Raw genomic sequence first — 16,524 nt, forward strand, 5'->3', positions numbered from 1 at the left:
TGTTGTTATTATTTCTGTTGGAAGCTGAATTGCAGCATGCCCTGCTGTTTTGCTGTGACACAAACCTCTAGTGAGTCTAGGGCAGAGGACTGCGAGTCACAGCCCTGTGAGCTGGGGTGCTTTCCTCTCCTGCCTGCATACAGAATATGAAGCAAACCTGTTGAATTTGTTTGCTGCCGTAACACACTGACTGTAACACCCTTACTCTGATAAAATAAATGTTTGTCTGGGCATGAGGTAATGGTGATATTTCTGTTTGTTGTTACTCTTTGTGAAGTGACCACTTTCTAAGTTGTGCTTGCACGCCTTCATTGAACTTTATCCCTAATTATAGGCTCTTGCTCTGTAACTGGGTGTTTTCTTGTCTTTAGATGCGTATTATGGCCAAGGTAATCACAGAGGAGTAATCCTTCAAAGAGCTTAGTGTTGCAGTGCGGTTATTCCTTGATCCAGAAAGCATGTTCATCTATAGACAGAAGAAAGTTGACCTGAGACAATTTTCTAGTTTCCAAAGCCATGTTTGTTGTACATACCATGTACTCATTGGGATCCATACATTACAAATGGTCCTGTCTTACTTTATTTCAGTAGAGGAAGAACTTAATTCCTTAGATTTCAACTTGTGTTTTTGATTCTTCTGCAACTTTCTGGAGCATTTATTGTCCAGAGAAACCCTGTGCCAGCCACTCACCAAATACAGCCAAATTGGTTCAACATCAATCAACCTTCTGTTCTAAAAGGAATATGGATGCATCCATTACTGAGAATATGAGAGTGTCAGAAAGAGGCAGAAAGCAGCGCTGTTAAAACCTTGCTGTCTGTAAGCAGATAAAATGCTTGTGGAAGTTGGCAAGAGCCATGACTCCATGGGGAATTCCACTTCTCCTTAAACAACATACTATTTCAGTGATTCACATATCTATAAATCTTGTGGGCATTTGACACAAATGTATTTGGGCACATGTAGAAGAGTAAGTGAATGATCTGGTGCTCTCTTCCCTTGGTCCCTGCTTTGCCGGAAAGAAGCAGGTTTCTCCAGACACACTTGCAGTTCTGCCCCTTCGTTTGCAGATGTTTTCCCGATTGTGCCACTGAAACTTGTGCATTTAAGATAAAATAGGCTTCACCATTGCCTTCTTTTTGCTGTAGAGTGGAACTTGTGGTGTTTTGAATGTCACCACTTTCTTATTGGAGCAGCTCTTGATCTCTTAGTTTTAAACTTAATTTCAGTCAGCTAGTGTATTTGATTTTTAAGTCCTCAAATTCAGCCTCTGCCCATGGATTCTCCCATGAATAATTCAGGTTTTTGCCTTTTGCTACACAGCACCTGCCAGAGTAATGACAGAGCTGGAAACCCCGGTGTCTTCCAGCTGTCTTGTTCCACATAGATGGGAAGTGCTAGATTCTGAATGTGACCTTTCCTGATCTAGAACTCTCAAAGCAACGATGCAGAATTTGGTAATTCTTATTCATAGGTCTGAAAACTGTTCCCTAGCATTCCTGTGTTTGTCCATCCTGCTGTTAGAAGTTCCTCTCCTACTTTTAAATTTTCTTAGCTATTCCAGCCTAAATTTGTCCCTCCTTTTTGGACCTGTCATCGGATGAGCTGTACTCTTTCTTAGATGTTTTTAAATCAACTGTACAAAAGTAGTTCTTGAATATCTTTTGTTTATAGTTCAAACTGAGCACTTTGTTATTTTTACTTTCTTCGTGTCAGTTATTGTATCCTAGCTCATGGCAGCCTTTGCTGTGAAGAATTGCATGCACTTAGCTCTGGAATAACAAAAATACGTATTTTAAGAGAGGCTGATAGTAGCCAAATGACGAAGCCAAATTCTTTTTCTTATTTCTGTCTCTGTATCCTTTTCTGAACTGCTTCAGAGTTAACTTCCTTGAAGGAATTTATAGCTGTAGTGAAATGCTGTCCTCAGCATCTCCTGGAATTACTGCTTTTTCAGGTTTTTCCTACTTCTGATTTTTTTCTCCAGAATATACTTGCAGTTCAGTGATTAAAATTTTTCTTTCTATTTTCTGGCTTCTTTAAGAATAAACCATGGTTCTGGACAATTCCTTATTTAACATATGAAAAACATGGCACAGAAATCTCCTGTGGATTAGCAGAATTTGTTTTGACCTGGTTCAGTTTTATTTCATTTGGAAATGATCTCTCCCGGTACCTCTGTCTTGTGGGAGTGATTTTCATGGATGTTTATTTAACAGCACACAGTTCATCTGTGCTTAACTAAGGGTGATGATCAAGGTGTGAGTCACTTCAAGAAGGCTTCTGTGCTTCTTTGTGCAGCCCATTGTAGAATATCACAATGCTCATAACTAATTGGAGTAGGAAATTGGGTGTGTTGATCGTGCAGACCCAGTGTTGGAGTTGTCTCAGCTCCCACCAAAGTTCACTCATGCTTCACCTTGAGTTTCTCTTGCTGAGCAGTCCCTTACTTCCTCCATCCCCTGCTGCTTGGGGCGCATACCTGGCACCTTTTCTTAACAGGAGATCTGAATTGCTTCCTTAGTGAACAAGAAAATGCTGTAGGCTGTATTTTGCTGTAAACAGCAGATTTCCCTGTTTTCGTTTGGCTGCAGACATCCAGGCTGCTCCTCTATGGAAGCACAGTGGTTTCCACTTGGGGATAACAGTTCTGGATGGTCACGATTGCACAGTTATCAGGAGAGTAGGAAATATTCCTGTTAATGAACTCTTTTGGCTCACATAATGTTTGAGTAAGGCATAGTAAATGTTATGTATCATGCACTGAACTTCAGCCTTTCAGTACAGATATTGCAAAATGAAAGAAAAAAACACATTTACTTGGCACTGAAATGTTTAAAATAAACACTTTTGTGTTTTTGTTATTGCTTTTACATTTTACCTCTGCAGAAGGACCAGTTTCTCAGTAGGAAAGATATTGTTTTCTGTGCAGCTTCTTCCTAGGCTGTGGGTTGCTGTACACCCACAAGAGGGGCACTGTCCTGACCTTACTTTTTAGGGTCTGAGTGTTTTTCGAGAACATTTAGAAGAAAAAATAAATCCCATGTAGTGCTTTGTGCACCTCAAGACTGTCCCTTGTCTTTCCTTGCAGAACCTGTAGCAGCCTGCTTCTACCTGAATAGAGCTGTGTTAACAAGCTCTTCTTCTCTTCTATTTTCCAAAGCTTTAAAATTGCGATTAGTGTGAAATGCTGTGGACCTGGGGATCTGGCAAGCTGGTATTCATCCGGCATCCTGTAACCTCTCTGTCAGATTTGGAGGCAGAAGGAAGGAAAGAATCCCTGATCCTGATGGACTGGTTAACACCAGCACAGGATGTCCTGTTAGCTAACTGTCCTGCTGCTGTTAGTTACTGCTCTAACAAAGCTGGTCATTAGCTGCTGGAACAGATGATTTCTAGGGGATTATTTGCATTACACAATTTAATGCTCTTTAATAGCAAATTTTTAATTAAAAGGAGAGTCCTTTTGGAAGCAGCCTGAGCAGCTGCAGCTGAATTCTGCGTGTTTAATGTAATTAGAGAAACAGCTGGGGTGGGAGCTGAGCACCCAGCTCCCAGGCAGTCACAGGCTTGTGGTGGCTCCTTGTGGGACAGGCGTCCTGGGAGCTGTGAACCATGCAGGGAGCATCCTGGCATGCAGCCAGGCTGGGAGGCGGTGGGACGATTCCTGACCAGGCTCTCAGGCTGGTGAGCAGCTGGGGAAGTGGGCTGTGGGTGGGAGCCATCTGTGTCAGCTCACTTGTCGCTTGTGCTGCCACAGACGTTGGTGCTCAGTTTGCAGTCTGCCGGGCTGTGTGTATTTGTATCTGTAGTTTCAGCATCCCCTGGCACATTGGAGAGGGCATCAGGCAAGGCATCTTTGGAAGAGGGCTTCAGCAGGTTTTGACCTCCTGTATTATTTTGCTTCTTCTGGCATACGCTTTTTGAAATATGCCCCTTGTGGCATCTCTTTCCTCCTCCCTTTCTATGTGGTACAGACAAACATTTGGCTGGGAAATACTGAAAAGTGAAGCTTGGCTGCTTCTAATGAGTGGCTGACTTTCTAATAGCATTGTTCAGTCCAGGAGATCCTAGAGCACTTTCGAGTTTGCAACACTAAGACTGCATGAAAGAGAGCATTCCAATTACCATGACCCAGGAGACATCCGGAAGTCTTGGCTGCCTTGTGTTGGTTCTGCTGCATGTACTGCAACAAAGGCAACGTAATGTGAGAATTCCAAGTGTTGTATAATCACAGTATGTGATATCTATTGGTGCAGAGTGGCAGTAGTATATTTTCCCATTAAATCTAAATGTTTTAAACTCTAGCTTCAGCAGTGAATTTAGATTTATTGTACAAGCTGACCCTTTCCTCTAGCTGAGCACTGTCACTAAGGACAGGCAGGGACCGCTGGTGTATAGGAGGGAGCATGTTTCAGATCACATTATGTTTTCCTAAGCAGAGAGGAATAACCGTGAAGATAGAAGGAATGATCCCATGAAATTATTCTTCTGCTTGTGTATTTCTTTGCCTTGTGCTGCAACTTCAGTAACTGTTCTGTTGGCAGAGCAAACATTGCAGCACTTTGACGGATACCACCCTGCCGTATAGAGGAGGCTCATCCTGGGCTTGCATGGCAGATGTGAATGCTCTGGGAATTGAAATAAGAGCAAAACAATGATAAAATTGGGCACACAGGGCAGAGCAAAGGGAAGATGTAGATCGAGACAGCTAGCCATCATCTGTGCTTGTCATTTGGCTATCAGATTGCTTTCTAAATGTGACCCTTTAACAATAAGATGCCTGCTGTTGCCCTTTCTTGTCTTTTCATATTTCTGTTTTATAGGTGAACTTTTATAAAACTGAAAGATTCTTCTGATTCCTTTGTGGTTCACTTCAACTTCTGTATTCACAGTCTTGCTTTGTGTGATGCAGCAGCAAGTGCCATTGGTTATTAGGCTGATACAGTCTGTTTTGTTTGAGATTTTCTTATTATGATCAGTTGCTTTGTACTATGCTTAGGCCTCAGGGGAGCTGCAGCTGCCCATACAGGGTCATATAATTCAAGAAGAGAATGGAAAGGGAATGTAGACATGATTTTGGGGGGAAGACGGGTGGTTTGCTGTCACTGCTTTTGTGTTGTCAATTATTTTTATAAGCCTCTTAGCAACCTCTATAGATGGTGCTTCCTATACTGGTAATGGCAGTTTATGTAGGACGAGAGCTGTAGTTTGATGGGTTGAGACTTGAGAATAGGAAAGAGAAGGCTGCTTAAACCAGTGAGCTTGTGCCTTGTATGTAGGTGGTGGCAAACGGCAGCTCTTTAACAGTGCAGTGTTACAGGTGTGCATTTAAAATTGAAGGGACAGTGGTAGCAATGTCCTTACGCCAGGTGGAGTACTACTCTGGTACCACCTTCAGGACCATATATGAAGAAAGCATGGCTATTTTTGTGTCCTGATTTAAAAACAAACAAATGAAAAAAACAACCCCCCAGAACCAGTAACTGATTTTGCTTCTTTGGTTAGCAGTTGTCCTGACATTGCTTACTAGTGCTGCTGTGGTTTATTTTTGTTATTTCTGAAGTTATCTGTAAGACTTCAGTCTTACAAAATGAATGTGCCTGTGCACTGTATGAGCCTTTTGCTTGATGTGAATGGGACTTTTTTTCTGTGCTCTGACTAAAACCTTGGGTGAAGTCTTTCACCATATCCTGTAACTGACTTAGTGACTTGTTGTCTGACTTGCTTCTGTTTTCTTTCTTAGTCCCCTCTCCTTGTCTGTGCTTGCTAACCTTCACAGTAAGTGTTCTTTCATCCATCAAAGACCTTTGACGTGGGAATAGTCATAAGGTGACCATGAGTGTGCATGGTGTTGGCAGGGACTGACTTTCTACATCTGCAAGAATTCCTGTGGTAAGAGTGTTTGGCTAGGAGGAAAATATGGTTTGGATTGCTGCTGGTGGTGACAAAATCAGCTCATGGAAATCATCTACATTGTATTCTGGTGAATAGAGCAAGGTCAGGTTCCTTTGGTCTCCTGTAGAGTTTGTTCATCTTTTGGGAGACCCTGTGTTTCTATTGTGAAACTTCCTTGTTGCTGTGACTTGCAGTGTGCGCATCTGTCTAGCCTGCTGTACCAGGCATGGACATCACTGCTCCCATGGCGAGAGAAAGAAAAGGGGTCTGTGATGTTTTGGAGGAAAAGAATTGCTGGATTAGTTCTTTTATTAATTCTTAATTTTTCTTGTTGTTGATGGTCAATTTTCATTACTCCTTTTTACCCTCTTCTAGCATCTACATATGATTTCATTTTTCACCCTGTCATATCAATAGGTTACACAGGTATGAGCAGGCCACGTGGACTCTGCTCAGCTGGTTGAAGCTGAACTTAAGCTAATAATGAAGACATTAGATGGTGCTTCAGGAGCAGCAACCTGTGGAACAAATGGGATCTACATTGCCTGGGAAAATATATGAAATGGAGAGTACTTGGTGCTCAAGGCCTTGTGCCCCTCCCTTCCCCCCCTACCCCCCACTTGGAAGCTGCCTTGTGAGAGCCTACATCCTGTTATGGTGTGGAGGGCCCTCACGGCTGAGGCCAAAGCAGTGGGCCCTGCTTTGTCTATGAGATGGAGGTATCAGATGTTGTCTGATGGTTCTGTGTCTCTGTGATGAATATCAAAACAGTGTGGATCTTCTATCTGAGCCAAGTTGGAGGGGAGGCCAAGAAACATTATAAGTGCATTCATCCTTGATACGAGGTAAAGGTGATGGAGTTGCTTCTGACTATGTACTGTTACCTGGGCTGCCCAAATGGTTTTGGAAGAGGCTGTGTTGTTATAAACAAGTAGTTCACAAAGCCTTTGAGAGCAGAGCACTTCAACATGCATGTCAGTAGTGCAACTCCTGGCACAAGGGTGTGACTGCCATATCCTTGCAGGGTAGGAAGGCCAACTGTGGGTCTGCAGGTGTGGTGGCCACTGTGTTAAAATATAGAGACGCACTGGGTGCTCTCTCACTTCTACCCCTGGGCATTGCTTTCACCTCTTCCCTTCAGTGTCAATGTGAAGCAGGTATGGGCTAGAATTGAAAGTCATGAGAGTTTTGGCATATTCAGACTTGTCTTTCTCAGACCACCTCATTATCACTCTCTTTCACAGTTAAAGTCCGAAGTTTTAAGCTGTTGCTAATTGTTTCTCTGCAGGGTGCTGGTGCCCACTGCCCTCTTTCCTATTCCTTCTATGCTGTTCCAGCATTACCTTTGAGCTTTGCCACCTAGGCAGATTAAATCCTGTGCAAGTTTTGTTCAGCAATGCTCTGGGTGGCTGCAGGGAAGCAGCTCCCTTGTTAAGTTAATGGTCTGCATCTTGCCTTCATGGTCTGCTCTATTTTGCTGTGCAGCCTTAGGGTGATGTATGGCACTGGTATTTATGAGCCAATAAATACAGTTCTCTGTTCTCCTGTCGTGGTTCCGCACCTAAGTATACAAACAGTGTTTTACTGTCCTTGAAGGCTCTTTCTGCTACCTCTGCCGGTCCTTCGCCAGTTGAATTGCTGCTTCCTTCCTCTTTCAAAATGCATCTGACAAAATCACTTTCCTCAGGACAAAGAAATGTTACCAAAAAGCTCATTCGTATTTTATATTTGGTTGTAGTTTGCTGTCTGCATCTTTGTGTCAGAGTTCACTGTGTTTTTCTTCTACCTGCAGGCATGTGGTGCTCCTGGCTGCAGCTTGGCGCACTGGTGGCTGTCCTCCTCCACTGTTGGGATCTCATTTGTGCTGCCTCCCTCTGATCTGCTGCTTCTGGCAGCACTTTGCTGACCTTTCAGGTGCCAGAGGGTGGAGAATGCTTTCTGGCACACTGAGTGTTACCTGACATGACCTTATTAGCACGTCCAGCTTTCCTTGAAGTTTCACCATCTGTTCCTTCTTCCCTTTTTATAAGGTTTCTGCATGGGCTTTTGCCTGTGTTCTGAGCATTAGCTCTCATTTGTGTAGTTGCCTTTTGTGTATACATCAAACAATCTTGTGCGTTACAGTGAAAATCTCATGGCATTGGAGTGAAAACCTGCCCTCCATTGGGAATCCAAGTATTTGTTTCAGTCACTTTATGTCTTGTTCCCAGTCTTGAATGGAAATGTTTTCTCCTAGGAGATACCTTTCTCTGTGTTTTTTGAAATGTCACCTCTGCTGGATTCTGCCAAATGCTCAGGGGGCAAGTCCTTGTATAAACACAAAGTTGTATTGCAATGAAGTTCATACAAAGCTGACTAAAGCTTGGAAGATATTTCTATTTTAGTTATGTATTTTACTGTGTATTATTTTAGATACATAATTCTTAAAGGTGCTACATCTCTGTTTTCAGCGGAGGAAACAGTTTTATGTCAAATACCCGCAGTATTGTTCCTCTGACTGTACTTGCTGGTTTGCAGTCTTACGCCTTGTGGAGTACTGCTCCCAGACCTCTTCCATTGAAGAGATACTGAGGAGAGGAAGTTGGTCAAAGGACCAACCTGGAAAGCTTGCAAATTATGGCTGGGAAAAAATGCTGGAGCATTCAGGAGGGAAGAATGCAGTTCTTTTAGAAAAGGTATAGGAAGTGGTCTGTACACTTTTATACTACTCTTAATTTTGTGTTTGTGGGTGTTTGCACGCTCATGATGCAAGAAGGATAAGAAGAAAGCATTGAGAAAATTTGCGGTTGTTCCCTATGAGATGGGAGCATGTGCCAAGAGTTAGTTTGAAACATTTCCAAGATGATGATGGTAACTGACGTCATGGGCCAATAAGAGGTGCAAACTGACCTCTTGATGCTGACAGAGAGATAATCATTGTGCTGGGAAAAGCCAAGACAGGTCGCTTGTGTTTTATGTGGAAAAGAATGGAAGACAGGGAAGGGATGCAAAGGTACTGCTGTAGTGATGGAGAAAGATAACTTGTTTTTGTAGAGATGAGAACAGTAATGTTACTTCAGTCAATACTCAATTACAAGATGTTGCAGTGGCTGAGACTCACTCTAGGCCCATCTAGTTGTGTAAATCAATAGGGAAATCCTGTAGATGGAATCAGTAAATAAGGTAACCAACCTGTCCTAGTCTGGGTGTGACAGTTTAAGGACTGAGTCAAGTAGGACTGCTAGTTAGTGACTCTGATTGGTGAGGAAAAGAGTGAAGTTTTTCAACAGGAGAGAAAAGGGATATGCGAGGAAGTTGAGAGAGGATTAAATTTTGAGGACAATTGTGGTCATTTATGTATTTAATAACAAATAGATTAGAAAAAATGAAACAAAAGTGAGTCTGAATTTCAGGTAATGATTGGGGGGGTGTAAGTTGGAATGAAATGAGGAAAAGGAAGTAAAAGGAAGAGAGAAGTTTCATTGAGCTTTACAGGTAAAAGGTAGAAGGGAGATGGGTAGCACTGATGTACAGGTGGGCTTGCATATAGATTTTGGTACTTCTTACATGTACTATTTTTGATTGGAGATTCTGAAAAGGGCTTGGAGAAAATAAGAATGAGTGGGGAAAGACTGCAAAACGTGAGCATGGAAGAAAGAATGGGTAGATGTGAAAGGAAAGTACTGAAGTTTTAGAAGAGGAGAATGTATGGTCAAAGACATTCAGAGTTTGTTTTGGCGCTGGGGTGAGTTGGGCGTATGTGAAGGACACCCATCTGTTCCTTTGAGATAAGAAAAGGAAATAGGTCACTAACTGAGCACACAAAGTGAAGGGCATGGGGAATTAATGGGCTGAGTTGAGGGGGAGCTTGTCTGTGTGGCTAGGCTTGATTTGTGAAACGTCATATTTGCTACATGCCCTGTAAATCTCCATTTCTTGATTGTGTTTTGCAGTGCGGCTCCATGACAGTATTTCAGAAGAAGGTTTCCATTACCTCGTCTTTGATCTGTAAGTGTCTTTCTTTGTCTTTGATGCTTCATCAGCGGTACAGACACGTGGATGGTTGAGTAAGAGCAGAATAAGAAACACCTGAATTCTCTCTTTCTCTTCCAAGACCTGTACAAAACTAGTTCACCTCATAAAAAAACACTGAGTGTGTGGTAGGGGATAGACCAGGAAAGCTCCTGGCAGCAGGTACAAGTGTGGGATGGCAAACATAGGCTACCTGTGACTTTTGTCCCAGAGGCAGTTCACAGGGATCAAAGGAAGGTTTGGCTGCCCAAATGTAGTATTTGCTGAGCCCTGTGGATGCATGGGCGTTTTTGCTCAGTGCATTGAGAGTGTTCTGTAAGCTGCCAATGCTGGTGCTGGGTTTGTGAAGCTGCCCTCGTCCTTCCGTACCACAGATCCCTGCAGAGGCTGCTGAACGTGCACTGCAGCAGGGTTGTTGAGAAGGGATGTAAGCACAGAGGCAGCACAGGTCCCATACAGCCTTTTGGCTAGGCTTGGTCAGCTGGGCTTGGACAGGCTCTGTAACAACCTTAATTTTATACTCTAGGGTTACTGGTGGGGAGCTGTTTGAAGATATTGTTGCCAGAGAGTACTACAGTGAAGCAGATGCCAGGTAAGACTGTTTCCAGACCCTTCTGTGTGTGCCATGTGTGTTGGCAAGCGGGATGAATTTCCTGACTGATGTTCTGTGCATGGCTTTGTTCTTCAACTCTTGCTCCCTATCTGGAAAAAGCAATCTTTCTTTCTGCCATTAGCATAAACTATTGTCACCGACCAGCCTGACTCACCACAGCACCAGCTCTTGCTGCCTGCAGACGCTGCTGCTGTGGTGTGTTCTTTGCTGGGAGCTCTGTTGCTAGCAGCTTTGTCCACCTGACCTTCCTGGTGGTGGGGTGTCCTTAGTGAGTAACACAGGGGAGAGCTGTCCTCTGGCTGTGGGAAAGCTCTGCCTGCTTGGCCTCTGCCTTCCTGTAGCAAGGCTTCCAGTGAAGTGCTGCTGCTTTGGGGCAGACCTGTTCAAGTTGTCTTTGTTTAGGTAATGGTTTTATGAGTGGGAGGGAAAGAATGGCTTTAAAGACTGATTCTGTGAAAGCTCTCTGATGGTAAGCTGATAGTTGCAATGGAAAAAAAAAAAATGAATAACGTGTGCCTTTCTACTTTAATATTAAAAAGATTTCAAGCTGTGCCCTTCCTTATTCTGAGTGTTCCCTCTTTCTTCTATGTGAGAGCTTCCTGAAATGGACTGTGCTTGGCCCTTTGCTGTTAACGCAGTGTAATTTGTGCAGTAATAGGCTGAGGATGTCTCTGAGCTGTCTGTTGGCTGGGGAGCACCTGGAAAAAAAGTTGTGTTCAGGCAGCTCCTGTTTTGCTGTAGCAGACCCTAAGAATGGCCCGATGATGATATTTCATCATTACTTATTCTGTATATTTGTCCACATCCCATACTACTCCTTGCTGGAGCATGAATTTAAGAGAGCCATGAGAAGAGAGGGGTGAGAAGGGAGCAGTGAATGTTGCTGCAAAGTGAGTTTAGTAGGTAGAACTTTGAGGAACCTCATCCTGAAGTGGTAAGCACACCAGGTTGGATGGAAGCAGCACTACAGAGAGAATATCTTTCCTGAATGTAATGAAGGGAAGAGTATGGCATGTTTGCATGCTTGTGCAGCCTGTGGGTGCTTATTTGCTTTCCATGTGGTACACTTACAACCACTTTCTTCTGGACGCTGCATGATGCTTTCAGATGAGGTGTTGCACCATGCACTCTTTCTGGGGAGCTGTTTGCTGATGGGCAAGGCCAATGAGCTTCTCACTGGTGGAACTCCTGGAGGATCTGAAAGCTCTGTAGAAGTTTTCATTGGGGCGTACATATGGATTATAGGCATGGTATCTCAAACAGATGTGCAGTCACTTGGCTTGTTCTAGCTTGAAGTTGGGAAATTCAGAGTTTGATCATCAGCCTCCTCGCTGCCCCTCTTGCCAGTGCCTGTTCTCTGAAGTGATGAAGAGCTGACTGTAACTGACACAGCTCAGGAAAATATTGCTTTTGCTGGGGGAGAGGGTGAAGCTACGTGAGCCTTTCTGGGGGTGCTCAGACTTCTGACTTTAAGCTGGGCAAGACTCACAGTGCCCATAAGATGACGGAATGAAACTCCTCCTCCCTTTCTCCCCCCATGCTGCGCTGAATTCCAGAGCAGGCTGGGAGAGCGAGGGAGCGAGGTCTGTGCCAATCTGCCGCACTTGGCTCGCCTGGGACACCTCACACTTTTGCCATTTTTGGCCAGAAAATCTCTCTCACTCAGACTCAGCTCTGTTCTAATTATACATTTTTGTTTTGGGAGCAAGAAGATATTCATGGACTCCAACCCTGAGGCTTGTGCTGCCAGCTCTGGAGAGGCAGGGGTAACATACACAGGGCTTCCTCTCTCCCCTTCCTTTTCTTGATCTCTTCCCATCTTTTCCAGTAGACAGTTTCCTTTCACTGAAGTATTTTTAATTTGTTCCCCTGAGATGAGCAGAATTCAGTGAGCGGACAGTGAGCTCACAGGCACAACCCATTGGAGTTACCCACATGCAGACTGCCAAAATGCCCGTGTCTTTCTGTAGTCACTCTAAGAGCTGAGTAAATCTGTGACAGAATAGATCATTTCAACCAGGAATCTCTTCCATGGCTGTGTTGCACTATTCTAACGTGTCAGGTGTAAATGTGGGGTTGCTTTTTTTTTTCTCTGTGATTACAAGGAGAGTTACAGAGGCATCAGTTTTCTGTAAGCTGGGGCAGTGCAGCACGCTGTGTTCAACGGAGGCTGTCTGCTTTTCAATTGCTAACCTCTTAAGTGGGATCTGTACTTAAAAGGCACCCAGTAAGCGGGTGCGTACACACGCACATTGTGTATGTAAAGTGCTCGAGATGCTGCTTTTAAAGCTTTGCAAATTGGCAAGCACCCAGGAGTCTTCATCCTGAACTTACTGCAGGAGTTTGCTGCTTTCTAAAGTTTACTCTGTGCTTGGAGTAGCCTCGTTCAGTGTTTCCTGAAGTGCTGGGCTTTGCGTGCCCAGTCTCAGCTGCTGTTCTCAGCTACCTGTGTGTCCTAGCTCCCTGTGCAGGGTGGGCATTACTGACTCAGGGAGCTAGTGGGATGCTTAGTGCAGTGGAAAGGAAAGGAAGGGGACAGTGACAGGTAGGCAAGAAGCTCTTGCTTGGTCCTGCTGTAGCTAGGATGTCTAGCATCCTATTGCTGAGTGGGTGGGAGTGTTAAATGGTGACAGCACTGAGCTTGCAGCATCCTGTGGGTACAGCCAAAGGATTTAGCCTGGGTCCCTCAGCTCTCCATAGTACAAGTATAAAAGCTGGGAAAATGCTCTGGGATAAGAGCCAAATATATGTATATGCATGCGTAACTCGATGTCTCTCTCCCTTTATCTTGCAGCCACTGTATTCATCAGATACTGGAGAGTGTGAATCACATTCACCAGCATGATATCGTGCACAGGGATTTGAAGGTAATATTTCCTCTGTGCCACAGGGGCTGAGGAGCAGCCAGGGCAACATTGGAAGAGGCAAGACAGGAATTACGTTGCCAGCTAGCAGGACCTTCTCTTTTATATTTTCTTTATTTGTTTATTTTCATCTTGCTTCCCTTCACTATAGCTGGGCACAGTTGTTCCTGAAGCACAAATTCACTAGATTTTTCTAGAGGGTGTACTGAGTTCCCAAGGAAGTTATCTTTCCTCATGAACTTTGTCAGTGCTCAACATCTCTGAGGGAGTCTCCTGGATTGGGTAGTTGTGGTATCAGACAGCAGTGGACTTTCAGAGTTTGGTTAGGATTCATTATAATGAAGGACGCTTTCTAGTCTGCTGTTGAAGAGATCTCTAGAGACCTGGGGCACTCTCTGTTCAATCTGCCAGGATGAGTTTGTCTAAATAGAACATGTATATTTTTATTCTTCACTGTTGCCAAACGCATGCCATTGGGCTAGGACAGAGATGCACAACAAGAATTTTTCATGGTATTTCTTTCTTTACTCATCAGTAGAAGCTTTTGATCAAAATACAAAGCTGCTGGCTAGTAGAACAACAAGTAAATCAGCCGTCTGCCACTTTGACACATTTATAGACCCAGAGTCCCCACAGTGGTGTTACTTAAAACTCTCTTCATGTGTGGTGCTAGCTGTACTCTGGGAGCTGGGCAGGCTCCAGAACAAAGAGGCTTGTGCAAGAAGGTCTACCGGCCCTGCAGCCTCCTCTGTCTAAAGTGGGGATGGTGATGACCACCAGTGGTCCAGTGAAATTAATGCAGGATGACACCTGCTACTAGTGTTGGTTCTAGATTGTTATACAGCACATAACAGGTATAAAAATATTTTGATAGAGTCACAGAATGGTTGAGGTTGGAAGGGACTACTTGGGATCATCTAGTCCAACTTGCCTGCTTCAAGCAGGGATACCTAGAGCACATTGCAAAGGGAGAAGTAAAAATGTGTTGCAAGCTCAGTGGCAGTGTTCTGCCACATCCTGAACTGAGTGGAAGGTGTTCCTGCCTACAGCATGGAGATTGGAAGTAGATCTTTATGGTGTCTTTCAACCCAAACCAATGTTTTCATCTAGTGGGCAGATAGTAGCTCTTAGTGTTTCTGGCAGTCTCCCATACAACACTCTTGGCTTTCTGATTCAGAGCACTGTGGACAGTTGTCTAGTGCGGAATGGCTGCTCAGAGTTTAGAGCTGATACCTGCCCATGAGAAGGGCAACTTCCAAGAGGCACTACTGCCCAAAATTAGGGCTTCTGTGAAAAGAGGTAGTGTTTTCTAATGCAAGATGCTGTAAGTTTTCTTTTGTATCCTGTGTTTCCACATCACCTATTTTGCTTCCCAAGTTTCGTTTGTGTTAGTTGTTATCTTGTTTAAAACTAGACGCTCTCCACAGTACTTAATATATTTCTTGTGTTGCTTCCTCCAATTCACTGAAACATTCCAGGCCTGAGGATTATCCATTCCTTTTAGAAATAATTGATCTCATGCTCCTTATTTAATGTCATAGCTCTTTGCCAAAAGCTTGGCCTTTCAGAGTCAGTGTATAATAACTGCAGAGCTTGCTTCATGTGAAGTTGTCTCTTGCAGCTTTTGTAAACTGGTATTCTGGCTCTTGTTCTCCAAAAGAATTTAGAATATCAAACTACCCATAGGGACAAGACAGTAAGAAACTGAGGAATGCATTCATTCCTTACAAAAAGTGCATTCATTCCTTACAAAAAGTGTGTGTAGGCAAACATGCATGGATGATAAACACTGTTAGCCTTGCAGTGTTTGTAGCTGTAGTTTAGAAGGAAATGATGCTTAGCTGGCACAAGCTTGACCTAAATTTCAGTGTTTCAGGCCAAGCCTAAGTGTGACCTGAAGTTCAGAGGGATTTTCAGAATACTTCACTGGTCTACTGCTTTAAGGACTTGTTTATACTGGTGAATTTTCATAGCTTAATTAACACAGGCTTTTCCACATAGTGAAAAAATTGTGCCATCAAAGTTTATTGAGAACCAGTTCCCCTTATTTTCATGTCATTTATGGCAAGGGCTGTGATGGGCGAAGTTTTCCTCCTTTCTTTCAGAGCAAAAGCAAGGAATGTGTCCAGTACTTCTAAGGTGTGTGAATGAGCATAGCATCTCATTCCTGTCAGGCAGAACAGGGATGGAGTGTTTCAGGGGGATGAAAGTGGAGATCAGGATGCAAAAACACAGCTTCATTAGATTTGTGAAACAGAGATGAAGTCTCATTTCTGTATTTCCAGGCTTCCATCTGTCTGGGTTAAAAACTCAAGTTGAAATGAATTGCACAAATGATCAGAAAGGAGCAAGATGTGAAATGACATTTGTCGTTCCTTGTCTCCGTTGTGTTTCCTGATGATCTGTAATAGCCACCACCTTAAAGCCTTTGAGCTTTCAATTAGTCTGTTGTAACTAGCTGATGTGGTGCTACAGAGGAAGCTGCTTGACTGTCTTGGTACAATTCTTGGAGCTGTACAGAGACTTCTGCTGAAGTCTTCAACTGGAACACAACAGAATTATGACTCAAGTGAGATTCACATGATGGGGAGAAGTAGTCTGTCTCCCATTCCTGGCACCTGGAGCAAGTGACATGGTTGCACATAGTACAGGTGGTAATGGCAGTAGCATGACACCATATTTACTACTGTATGTAAGGATTTGCAGCAAACAAGAGCACTCAGTGTTGTTGCCAGTTTGAGGTTGAGGCTTTTTCTGTAAGGGATGAAAGCTACTGCCTATCTAGATGATGCCATCCCACATTATAGCTCCGTATTTGGCAGACCCTATTAGCATCATATTTACTTTTCCAGTGCCTTGAGGACTATGTAATGTTCACAGGGAGAAACATCACTGTAGATTGTATCTGCTGCATCCCATTCTCCTCCCTTGCTTCACATTACTTTCTTCAGGGATTACAAAAATAAATTTTGGGTTCTGTGCTTCAGGAACTGTACTGTCAGTGCCCTCTGGTGTCAGCTTGTAACATATGGGCTGGACTGGGAGAGGCTCCAACTCCTATAGAGGATTTGTATTAGATTTGAAGATTTTCTGCCACTCTAGGTCAAGGCCATTTGTTGCTGTTGCTCTGCTTTCAT

The 16,524-nt window shown here is 43.7% G+C and overlaps 1 protein-coding gene across 16 annotated transcripts in view; it reads left to right on the forward strand.

Moving 5' to 3' along the window:
* The window catches only part of CAMK2G (calcium/calmodulin dependent protein kinase II gamma), a 111,612-nt gene that overhangs the window by 51,981 nt on the left and 43,107 nt on the right, over nucleotides 1–16,524 (forward strand). For all 16 annotated transcript variants that reach the window (XM_072340744.1, XM_072340743.1, XM_072340751.1 and 13 more), the window contains exons 4-6: nucleotides 9,832–9,886; nucleotides 10,437–10,502; nucleotides 13,318–13,390. In XM_072340744.1, the coding sequence (XP_072196845.1) occupies nucleotides 9,832–9,886; nucleotides 10,437–10,502; nucleotides 13,318–13,390 (194 nt within the window). The remainder of the gene's footprint in view (nucleotides 1–9,831; nucleotides 9,887–10,436; nucleotides 10,503–13,317; nucleotides 13,391–16,524) is intronic.

The sequence above is a fragment of the Excalfactoria chinensis genome, chromosome 6, assembly GCF_039878825.1.
Source record: "Excalfactoria chinensis isolate bCotChi1 chromosome 6, bCotChi1.hap2, whole genome shotgun sequence".
Lineage (NCBI taxonomy): Eukaryota > Metazoa > Chordata > Aves > Galliformes > Phasianidae > Excalfactoria > Excalfactoria chinensis.